At 42.0% G+C, this 12,144-nt stretch overlaps 2 protein-coding genes across 13 annotated transcripts in view; one reads left to right on the top strand and one right to left on the bottom strand.

Moving 5' to 3' along the window:
- mcamb (melanoma cell adhesion molecule b) overlaps positions 1-2,059 on the top strand; it is a 32,804-nt gene extending 30,745 nt beyond the window's left edge. For 9 of the 10 annotated variants that reach the window (XM_019892742.1, XM_019892741.1, XM_019892739.1 and 6 more), the window contains 2 exons: positions 892-1,003; positions 1,110-2,059. In XM_019892742.1, the coding sequence (XP_019748301.1) occupies positions 892-1,003; positions 1,110-1,112 (115 nt within the window). In that variant the 3' untranslated portion in view covers positions 1,113-2,059. The remainder of the gene's footprint in view (positions 1-891; positions 1,004-1,109) is intronic. The other variant, XM_019892733.1, reaches the window with a different exon arrangement.
- Positions 2,060-3,630: 1,571 nt separating this feature from the next.
- cbl (Cbl proto-oncogene, E3 ubiquitin protein ligase) overlaps positions 3,631-12,144 on the bottom strand; it is a 33,831-nt gene continuing 25,317 nt past the window's right edge. Inside the window, exons 11-18 of one of the 3 annotated variants that reach the window (XR_002170827.1) lie at positions 11,742-11,873; positions 9,659-10,063; positions 9,158-9,246; positions 8,678-8,884; positions 8,506-8,594; positions 8,225-8,425; positions 3,978-7,571; positions 3,631-3,932 (exon numbers count right to left, since the gene is read on the bottom strand). Coding sequence is in view for 2 of the 3 variants with exons in the window: in XM_019892730.1 (XP_019748289.1) it covers positions 7,276-7,571; positions 8,225-8,425; positions 8,506-8,594; positions 8,678-8,884; positions 9,158-9,246; positions 9,659-10,063; positions 11,742-11,873 (1,419 nt within the window). In the remaining variant the exon portion in view is untranslated. Of the gene's footprint in view, positions 3,933-3,977; positions 7,572-8,224; positions 8,426-8,505; positions 8,595-8,677; positions 8,885-9,157; positions 9,247-9,658; positions 10,064-11,741; positions 11,874-12,144 lie in introns of those variants that run through there. The other 2 variants (XM_019892731.1, XM_019892730.1) reach the window with 2 other exon arrangements.

The raw sequence follows: 12,144 nt of genomic DNA, 5'->3' as shown, positions 1-12,144 counted from the left end.
TCTTCTCCAGGGTGAACCTCTGTTTTTGTTGGGGTTTTTTTTGTATTTCTGCTTATCTATTTTAAGATTACACAGTGCATATTTAAAACAACATTCATTTTTTTTTTTTGCCTTAGGAAAATGCACTTAGCTTAATGCCAACAGACAATGCAAAATGCCATAGACATGTTGATGGCAAGCTTTGATAGTTGCAGTTGTATCGAGGAAACGAATAGTTAAACACAAACGGTGGGGTAACACATGTAGAAAGATAATATAACAATATTCACAGGTATATATTCTTTAGCCTCTGTGAAAAATGACAAATGTTACAGCATTCTTACAGAGTCACTTGGAGGAGTAGTAGAAGTTACCTTTGTTTCTGTCAGCATGAGTGTATAATACTGCCTCCTGGTGGCCAAGGCGGGCACGCCAGAATGGGCAGCACAATGAAATAGGATTGCAGCATTTAGTCATGATGCACAAAATGTTGAAAGAGGTCCTAACTTTTCTAGACACCATATGTTTTTATGCGCACCCACTGTGCCACTATCTCAACATTTTAGATGTCTTCCTCTTCCAACACATCTGATTGAAATGATCAGGATCATTGTCAGGCTTCTGCAGAGCTTGCTGATGAGCTGATCATTTGAATTAGGCGCGTTGGAGGACGGAAACATCAACAACATGCAGGATAGCGGCCCTCAAGGACCGGAGTTTGACCCCTGCGGAGTAAACTAAGCGTGTGCACGGATGAAAGATGACTGGAGCAATTGCAAGTGTGACTAGTGACCGATGTTCCAACTGTCCTTGTACAATATTATAGAGTGCTATTTTGCCTCATTAAAAAAAGAAAGAAAAAGCATTTTGGGTTCTTGAGTGACTTTTTGTGCAACATTTTGTGTAATGTAGCACCAAAGAGAAATCCAGCAAAGACAACATTGTGGTTGAAATGAAGAGCGACAACACAGAGGACGCGGTCCTCCTCGGCGTCAACGGAGAGAAGCTACTCCGCAGTCCCCAGGTAGACATCCGCCCCACTAAACCCTCACCAAAGACTTCCTGTTCTCCATTGACTCACCATTCCTCTCCATCTTTTTCATCTTTGCTCGTGTGTTTCTCCTGTGGAGTAACCAACAGTGAGGAGGAAGCCACTGCTGTGACCCGACAACACTCCGAGACCCATTGATTGGCTTCCACCGCAGCCTCTTTTTCCTGTCAATCAAAAGCTGTCTGAGACCGCCAAAATATCACACTGGGCTTGATTACTTCCCTACACATGTTTGTTGGAGGGCAACAATGTTTGAATGAGGCTGTTAGGCTGTCAGTTTTGTATGTTGCTGAATCACCGTTGAGCAGGGACTATTTTTTTAAATTGCCGAACAATCACTGTAGAGCCACGTGAAGAAGTTCTTCCTCCAGTGTACATACTATGCCATCCGTGTATATATTTGCTTATTTAAAGTGTATTCACACTCGATTTTATGAAGAGCAGAGACATCCGTTCTGCAAAAGTCCGTACACTGAAAATCTTTGCGTACACGTCACAACTTTCCTTCGAGACAATTCAAACATATTGTTGCCTTTTTCGCGCTTCAATCAAAACTTGGTCATTTAAATCAGCATCTTTGAATCTCTGTCGCTAACATTTCACAGTTCCACTGTAAATGATATATTTTTGGAAAACTATTATAAATTATTGTAGATTTCACAGCATAGGATTAACATCTTGCTTTAGTTTTTGTTCCTTCACATAATGAGTATTGCACGTGTGTGTGTTCAAGCTTTACAAATAGTAAAATATTATGCCAAAGAGATTACAGATTTCTTTGTGGTCGTCATGCAGTCCTCTTTTGTTTCTCTAATGTGAAACTTTATTTTTGCGACGTGAAAATGAAGGCTTACATGGTGACTGCATTAAGTCGTCCTCTCTGTGAGGAACAGTGTATTAAATAGTAAACGTGTGTTAAATGAATATTTTTTGTTGGATAAGCCAAAGTGATACAGATTCTTCCCCGAGGTTTACACGTGAAGCCTTCTATTCAGTTCGGGTCTTACCCTGTATCTTCAAACAGGGAATTAAAAAAAAACAAAAACAAAAAAAAAAAAAATATATATATATATATATATGGATGGCTCTTTCACGACATTTCCTTGGTTGCCAATAGGGAAAATTCATGTTGAGTGAGTTGATTTTGTTGGTTGTACTGTAACTACTACCCACAGCCGATATTAATTTGCACTTCTTTAGATCGCAAACTAGTTGGCAGCCAAGTAGTGCACTCAAGGCGCGATTGATTCCAATCCATTCATTGTGTGAGTGAGACAATGTGATTGCACTACTGAGCAGGATAAACAACTCATTCTGTCCACATTAAAAAAAAAAAAAAAAATTAAGACAAGAGCTGAATGATTTGTTCCAAAATAAACATGTGTGCAACACAATCGGCATTTATGCATTGATTTGTGAAAATATTGCATCAATAATGACTTGCTGTGATTTTGATTTGTTCAGATGTTTTGTGCCTTGTGGCATTTTGACATCATCCGTGAAATCGATGACGATTACTACTTGTGCAGTCCTGTTGATGAAAGTTATTTTGTGTCACCAGTTTTTTTTCAATTAGTTGGGAAACAATTTTGAAAAAAAAATTAAATCTTTTTCACTACATTTTTATGTCGATTCAAACTAAAATTGTCATGCTGATTCTAAAATTGCTGTCAGTTTTTATTCTAGCACGTCAAGATTTTTCTTCACATTTCACCAGATAAGCCAAATGCCACTGATGAGCTGTACTAAGACTCACCAACTTATTATGATCGGACTTCTCTACAACTACGGCTCACATTGTTTGTGTAGTCACAATTGAGAGAGTGCGGTGAGAGGTGGTTAGTGCAATCAATATCTGAAAACAGAGCAGGCATAGTCAGAATTAAGAGGATTAGTGCTGGCTATTTAAACCTTGTAATCAGAACATACCGCTGTAAATTCTATTTTATGCTGTTTTTTTTGTTCGTTTTCAAAGCTAGTAACTCTTCCCCTTCTTAGTGTTTTATTTACATACACCCACATCTGTTTATTTATTTAAAATGGGGGATCCTACAGCTCAGAAACTTGATGTGCGACAGAAAAACTGACATCAGTTTTGGTTTCCGCACCCAAAAAGTAAAAAGAAAAAAAAAAAGCTGTCAGACCTAAAATTGTGTTCCCGAATGTTATGTTTGCCCTTTAAATCCCCTTGACACATTAAATGTAAAGGGATGCCTTTTGAAGTCATTTTTTAAAAATTCTATTGAATTAAAAAAAAAAAAATTCAGAAAAGAGTGATCATTGTTTTAAATTATTTTCTATTACTGTTTGAGCTTTCCATGACAATCCACAGAGCAGGCGGGGTTACAGGTTATTCGTGAACTGTAAGGATGGTGTATGCAGTTTGGAAGGCGAGAGCTAACTAGCGCTGTAAATGTTTGTCTAAATTCCAGCCTTTGACCTTAATGAAAGCAAATGCGACAAAAATGGATGGATGGAATTCAGGTATCATAATACTTTTTTGTCAACACAGTCATCTAATTAAGCATATTGACATTAGACAAGAAATACCTAGAGCAGAAAAAAATATAAATTCAGTAGATAAACTAAACAATACAATCAGAAAATGTCTCCTGCGTTCAATTTTATTGACAGCACTGTGCAATCTTCCAAATTGATCGGAGGTAAAAACAAGGGTAAACTTAATGCAGTTTTTTTTTTTAATGACTGTTGAGGAGAATATGTGGAACCACAGCTCCCTCTTGTGGCCCCATCCCCAATAAAGCACTCACGACATTGCTCTTACATGCGCAGAGAAAACAGCCATCCGGGGTGTGCTTTCCTTCTTTTTTGGAGGGCTAAGAAGAAAGGTAAACAGCAGGTGCTCTTGGATGAAGTCTCACTCTCACACACACACACACACCTGAACACACAGGCACCTACCTACAGTTACTTGCACACACACGACTACACGCAAACACCTACACACAATACCCTTCGCGCCCTACATACTGTAGCTACGTCCGTACAGATGTCGACACAAAACAAAGCTGGGCGCGCGCACGCACGCGCACACACACACCTGCATGCACATTGCATAGACACCTGCACTCACCCACCCCAGGCTACAAACAGGCCTGCCTGACTTCTTCTCTTTTTTCTCTCACACACACGCGCACACACACACACACACACACACACACACACACACACACACACACACACACACACACACACGCGCCGACATTCACTCCGACATGCAGAGAGGCCGGCGTGCACAAAGACCCCCCCTTCCCCCCCCCACAACAAAAGGTCTCAGTTAATCTTGATCTCAACACAAATGGCACTGCTTTTGAGAATTATTCAGAGCAATACACAAAACAATGTCTGTAGGGCGGGGGCAGCAACTTAATACAGGAATGTAAAAATGACAGCAAACAGCATTCTTGTCTTTTGTATGACTGCAAGCGCCTTTAGAGTGACAGTATCAAAGCACAATTTGGCTGTTACCGTGTGAGTAAATTATTTCACAATGACACACTAATGAAGACCCCATTAAGTCATTACTCACACGCATTCGAGAAGTTGGTCAAGGCAACTAGGAACACAAAATCAGAAATGAGGATCGACTGGACAGCTTAAAGCAGAACAAGCTTATTCAGAATTGTACCAGCATCAGAGACACATTCTTCATATATATATAGAACTTTGAGTGTTGCATCAATGTAACTCAAAGCTCGATGTGGGTGTTCATTCAGAGTACCTGGAAGCTGCTGTCTACAGAGGTCTGGTGACCTTGAAAAATACTGTGCCAGTCAGAATAACGGAAAGGAACTCCCCCCCCCTCCCCCCCAAAAAAGGCAACGAAACTTCATTGATTCCGACTCAGCCGAGTCTAAAAACGTTTTTCCTGAGTTAGTTTTGTGAATAGGCCCTACTGCTGCTGACGTTCAACAAAGTCGCAAGCCTACTACCTGTTACATCCTCAGCTCTTCCCTTGCTATGGGGTGTAACCCTGGAGCTTAAAGCCCAATTCCGTGTTGCATTTTGCTAACTGTTGCGATAATGACCTGATGGAAACGACCCCCCCCAAAAGAGAAAGAGAGAGAGAGAAAGAGAGAGAGAGAGAGAGAGAGAAAGAGAGAGTTTGAACACTGCAGAGTGGACAGCTCTCAAGCTGCTTGTACGTTCAAGTTTGCTACATTAGCAACTGCAGAAAAATGGCGATACTGTCACTTTAAAGGACGATTACAGATGAAAGAATATTAAAAATCTACATTTAAGGCTTAATTTGTTGAACACTATTGTAATATTAGCAGCAGTGAAGCACTTCTGAATTAATTACAACAATATTTAAGATCACATTACAATAATATATTACCAAAAAGAAACCAATGACAATATTTTTCTTTGTAATCATAACACCGCACTGAGCTGGAGACCGGAACCTGAACCAGCCAGACGATGATGTAAAAAACAAAAAAAGTCAGCCGCCTCGGATCGCAGAACAAGAGCTCGTCTGGTACTGCGCGGTGGTCAACTTTAAAACATCCACATTCATTTCAGGCGCGCACACGCAAGTCAGGAACAGCGCCAGGAGTTTTTCTCTCTCTGGGCTCAAGGGCGGCTAGACCGATAAATAGACAGCTGATTTAGAATTTATAAATATCTATTTTAGAACACCAAATAAAATTCTTGGCGGGTCTTAACTGGGGGCTACACAGATTTCTGACGGGGCAAAAGGCCGTTCTAGCCCCGGTGTAGCGCCATCCCTTGCGTCACGTCCTCCGCAACATTAGCTGGAATCAACAACATGATAAATTTTAGTACCAAAGCCATGTTGTTCAAAAAAATAAGAGCTCTGTGGCATTTGTCTAGACAGCCGGAATTCCACGTTGATGCATATTTATAGAATATTTCGTTAATGTGTATGTTTAAGGTTGAAATGGCAGAAGAAAGTGGCCAAAGACTTCGGAGTTAAGACACACAGAGAACTTAATTTTCATTTTACATTTTGAATTGAGTCATACCTGTGAACGTTTGAAAGAAACTAATTTGCACCATTCAAAAAGATCCTGGTAACCGCAATGAGCTAATTCTAGATCAGGGGTGTCCAACTCTTTTTTTTTGTCACGGTTCACATTGTAGTTACAGATTCCCATAGAGGGCCATTCGGACTGTGAAACCTTAAAGCAGTAAATGTTTTATCACCTCCTCATACTATTACATAATAGTACACGACCAACAAATTACTGGATAACTAGGATTGAAATCAGTCGACAAGAATAATAGATATGACATTGTTGTTCAAGTTACTGTGGTAACAGGTTTGGTGACAAGAAAATGCTTGTAATACCTCACCGCTATTTATTACAAAAGACGATTTCAAATTACGGTCCAGATTTGAGCAAGCATCATGGAAACTGACGTACTTGATTTGATTTTGAAGGTCACATGAAATGATGTGGCCGGCCAGATCTGGGCGTCGGGCCATGAGTTTGACACCCGTTGTCAAGATCATTGCAATTACCGGGATCTTGGGCTCCCTTAGAGGTACGCAAGTAAAACACTAAGTATGACTGTATTTAACTAAAGTTCAATATTCCTGCATTTCATTTTGGACAACTGTTTGTTTTCAAACACTTGTTGCGTAATTTCCAACTTCCTTCTGTCATTTTCATTCGAAAAAAACAATCACAAATTAAATTTGGTCATGGTATGGAAAAGATTTGGAGAAACTATTCACACTCAAACATGCATACTAAGCACATACGCACGCACACAGACACACTCGCACAAACGCAGTGGTGCCATTCTGAGTCATCTTCAAGTCAACGCTCGAATCGCTGTTTTGACAAGAGGCACACTTGGCGCTTAAACCAAGAGCGACCCTCAAAGGGGACATCGTTTCACATACTGACTTGTATATATTACATACATTTAATATACATTTAACCATATATTAAACTTTGATATAGACATACATTTTCTTCGTGAGGTCTTGGTTACATTTTTGGCGAGGCTTCCGAAAGGCGTCCTGTTTTGGACTTCGCGACTCGGGCCTGGCAAGATGCTCTTGTCGCAGTTTGAGAAGGCTGCTGAAAGAGATGCTGCGAGCGCCAGCCAAATTCAAAATTCCACAACGGGCCGAAATAGGGCGGGGGTGTCTACAGCACCAGAGAGGGTCACGCTGCAGGCAACGAGCCGTGCCGACCTTAAAAAAAAAAAAAAGATCAAGCAGAGCCAGGGCGAGATGGCCAAGTGCGCTATGTGAAAATGTGCGCCGTGGAGGGAATAGAGACGAACTCTCTCAGAATGTTCTTGGCCATCTCGATATTGTTCTGTGCAATCAGCAGTGCTTTCTGGATGTCCTGGTACGAATATCCCTGACTCATGAGATGCTCGATTTCGCTGCTAATCTGAGGGTTGACGTCTCCTCCAGATGCCCCGCAACTGGGAGGGCCAGGGACTGGCGGGACGGGGCTGGGTCGACGCTCTGAATTGATGCGTCTTGGGAGAGGCTTGGGAGGTCTCTCTGGGGCTTCCGCGGACTCTGACATGCCTGAAGGAACAAGATATAGACAGCGAAGCTAAGTACTCTCAGACAAAACAATTTGATTTTTAGGCAAGGAAACGGCATCAAACGTGACGGAAGTGGACAGTTGCAAACTGATTCAAAAACTAGATGAGAACATTTCTTTCTGAACAGCGCACACTGCAAATTTACGATGAAGCAAGAATAGCTAAAAGCTAAGTAGGTATTTTACTGCAGTCGAGCCCAAGAACAACTCAGCCAGCCTTCATTTATAAACAGATGCAATTATACAGAAATGGGAAATGATAAAGAAAAATAAGACATCTACCAAAAGCTACGAGGTCATTATAGTTAATGAAAACAAACAAGAGAAGTGAAAGTTAAATTGAAAAAATAAAATATTAAAAATGCTCGGTCTACAAATCGTTAGCTCGCCATTTCCTCACATTTTTGTGATGACTTCGAGGCCATGTGAGCCACCACTAACGTGTATCATAAACAATTGCTGGATTCATTGTGGTGGTCTGTGCCTGCGGTTTTCAGTTTTTGCAATTGACAACTGAATTTTCTCTGATGTGCTCGAGGCAAAAAAAAAAAAAAAAAACCTCACTTACTCATAGATGACAATGAGTCAAATGCATTCCCGACAGGACTACATGAGTAAACTCAAGAAAGCTTACAAGCTACTGCTGAGGATGAGCTCGACGAGGAGGATGAAGTTGATGAGGAGGACCCTCCCAGTTCCGAAAAGGTCCGTCGGATCGGGGGCATCGGCAATCGTGGGTGAGGGAAATCATATCCGTTATCCTCATCCTCCCTATCCTCTGCTGTGTGCTCCCTGGGGCCGTTGGTCATGGGCAGAGGGGGGAGTTCTGAATAATCTGGAGAAGTGGATACGGGAAGAATGCATCAGAATACAATAGAGGTGATTTACTTGTGTTTATTTTTGTAGCATAAGAACCTGAATCACTGGCTTCCTGCGATCGAGCCTGGATGTTGTACATGGCCTCATACATTGGAAGGCCGTCCTCCAGTTCCGTTAGTGTCGGCCTGCGAAAAGAGACCGTCATATCTGAGCAACGTTGTCACAAAAAAGCATTCAGAATCATCACCACCAAGTTGCCGTGATGTACCGTGGGTTGAAAGCAATGGTTTGAGCCTGCGCCTGAATAGCAAGGACACAGTGAGGTTGCGAGGACCTCGACACCGGGGGGCTCTCTCCCATAGGTGGCGATGCGACGGCGGGCAGGATGGGCCGAGAGGAGGGGATCATGTACTCTGACTCCTCCTCACTGTCACGGGACTCCTCGCCTGTCGCTGACCTCACAGCTGAAGAGGGTCTGGGAGATAACAAAATCCAAATGATCATTTTTCAATCATTTATCCAATTTACCATATTTGTCATATGGATGATAATCTGTCAATGACACAGCTGACATCAACAACCATTCACGTTTATGACTATCAATTCACCCAAAACATTTTTCGACTGCCAAATGAAATTTAACCCAGAAGCGTCTTGCCGTGAGACAAAAATGCAAACTACCGTTTCACTGTGCTCCTCACTAATTTCATCAACTTACATTCTGAAAGAAAACAATGCGAATAGATACCTGCTTGCCAGTGCGTAGATGGCATTGGCAGAAGATGATGGTTTGACTTTGGGGTTGTTATAATCGTGTCCAACCACTGAGACAAAGTTCTGAATTGGAAATAGAAGAATCTCAGAAACACGAACAAAAACAATAAAGTGCAGTGAGTTAAAACAAACGATAACGTTCACATGGTTAGGGCTACGGCTTAGAGATGGGAAAATGAAGCTTCAAATTTGCTTCGCCACTGTTCGCTGCCACGAACAACTTTAAAAGCCTACTAAGCCATTGATGTCCATTTCTTCTTTGGTAAGCTAAGGTTTATTTTGAAGTTGGCCTTCTCACATAAATGGCTACTCGAGGCAGGGCATTACTTTTTAATCGAGGTACTCTAATTACTCAAGCACTCGTTTCACTCATAAATGCAACACAAGTGTGCATCTATCAGTCAACCCTGCATGATATTTTCAAATTACAAGACAGCCCGAAAGTGTGGGTGTGGTATTTTGTGTTTGTGCTCACCAGCTGTTGGTCCAAACTGAGAGAGTTATTGTTCTTCTGCGGGTCTGTGCGTGTGTCTAGAGCAGAGGGCAACGCCAAAGGGAGGGAGTGTCGGTTGGAGAGCTCCCTGACACCCGCACGCATGTCCACACCCAGAACGGAGACTTGACTGGTTGAGGATGAAGACGAGGATGTCGGGGCTTTGGGAACAGGCCGGGAGTTCCAGTCAGTGGGCGGTCGGAATGGGGGTGCTGGAGGCAGTTTATCTCTGGGAGCCTCGCCGGGCGTGCAGGGTAGGGGCCGTCTCGGCAAGCGCCCCTCCGAGGACGAGGCGGATGCGTGGGGGCGGTCTGGAGGCGGTGGAGGTGGGAGATCCCTCAGCGCTGGGGGGAGAGGAAGGGGCTTGTCTTTGTGATGAGACGCTGCCTGGAGAGGACAGTGACATAGAAATACCTCACGAGGGCTGCTTGTTGTTTTGATGTAATAATACAAACAGTATGAGCTCTTTCCTCCGCGATACGAGGGTGTATCTGGTACCATTATACACCCGTCAAAAACCCATGCTTTTAAATCATAATGAACTGGCAACACACAGTAATGGATGAATACAACGCCTGCCCTCATTTTCTCATTCATAGATAAGATGAATGCACTTAAAGGGTACCTCTGGTTGTCAGATGAAAATATAAATAGGGTTTATCAAGAACAACTGCATCCAAACGAATGTTGGTTCCACAGGTTGTATGAAAGCAAGCTTATCACAGGCTTTGGGGACCGATCTGTGCAAGACACCATGGCAGCTAACACACTCAGACATTCTTGCCCCTTGGCTTGCTGGAAGCGGAGCCATGACGTGACTGTTGTTCAAAAGTGAACCTTGATCGATATTCGCTGCCGCAGGGAGTACCTGCTCGCACAGGATTTTGGACGATGAAAAAGCGATCATGGAGAATTGCAAAGCATATGTAGATGTCTTAATAACAAGGATAAGCACTACTTTTGCATGCCTAAACCTGTTCATCCAGAAGGTAAATTGGTCGTGGAATGTTGGCTGCATAACTCGTATCACTCAATAGCACTTTCTGGGTGGCCCAATCAACAACCCGACGCCACATGTGGCGCCTTGCATTAAAATGAACCAGGGGGATTGCAGGCGTGCTGTTTTGGCGAATACAAGACTACACAAGGAGGGCAACATAAGATATTAAACAGACTTGACAACGCGGCTCCATTTCCCCATCAATACCTTGGATTGGGCCGTCGTAGGTACACTTAAGAGTACTATGCTAAACAACGTGGTATTATTGTAAATGCAATTTTCTTGATATTTCTTGTGATTTCATTTTTGTATATGAAAAAAAATCATAATAAGTACATATAAAATATTCATAACCAGAGACATTTTCAGCATTCAACAGATTTAAATTATGGCTTGATGAATATGTACACAGTGGAATTATTACACAGTAAGCCTTAATTTGCATATTTTGATTCAGATTAAGAGCCAACAAAAATAAAACAGACGTTTCTGTAAAATGCAATACATCAGGCTAAAGCCCCTTCAAATGAAGGTTACGTTTACTTTCATATTTGCAGACTTTATAGTAGTAGCAGCCATGAGCAGGTTAGGGTGGCTTACTGCAAATGTCGAAAATAGTGTAAACTGTGCATTGCTGTGTGGTCAAACTATGCCACACAGCAGCAGGATGCGGCCACTTCCTCTTAACAACACTGTAGTCATTGGTTGACTCAGAGCTGTGAAAATAGTCATCCGAAAGCACAGTATGGGCCATTTCCTGAAAGCTTATTATCTGTACGAGCCATATTTAGAAGTGTCACTGGTATAAATCAGTCCCTCTGCAAGTCGACTGCCTTGATTAAGCAAAATGAATAGATAACAAAATGGGAGAAAGTCTGTGAATGTTCTGAACTCCTTCTCCACACCTGCACTGACTGTATGGAGCAGAACAATACGAACCGGAGAAGTTACTCGAGTATGAATGTAGCATACCTAGCCAAAGCTGACATCATGTTAATAATTAATAATAGTTCATTGTCATCAAAAGAAAAGTTCATTCCTATATAATTGTCATGATTTACTGACCTTTGCAGTGACTCCTGGACTGGAGGCACCAGGTGGGTTAGGGGGTCTGTGTGGAAGCAAGTCTAGTCTGGGTGGCACGGGTGGAAGGGATGACTGAGGAGTCACGGACATGGGGGACGGGGGACGCTCCACCTGCATCATGCACACAAAACAACTTTAATGACACCATCAGTAAAACAAGTCAAGTTTACTCAAACTGACTAAACTACACAACTTCCTCAAACCAGCTGACATACCAGAAAAGTCATTTTTGAAACTATTCTTTCTAATTAATCATGGCTATGTGGATGTCAACAGACATGAAATAACTGCTTCATTAGAGGGAGAAAAAAATGAATGAAATGTGTTGGGAAAATGTGTGTGTGTGTGTATATATATATATATATATATATATATATATATA

This window comes from Hippocampus comes, unplaced genomic scaffold (assembly GCF_001891065.2).
Source record: "Hippocampus comes isolate QL1 unplaced genomic scaffold, H_comes_QL1_v1.1 scaffold72, whole genome shotgun sequence".
Classification (NCBI taxonomy): Eukaryota; Metazoa; Chordata; class Actinopteri; order Syngnathiformes; family Syngnathidae; genus Hippocampus; species Hippocampus comes.
Note: the sequence above shows the minus strand (reverse complement) of the source record. Positions and strands in the feature narration are given on the sequence as shown.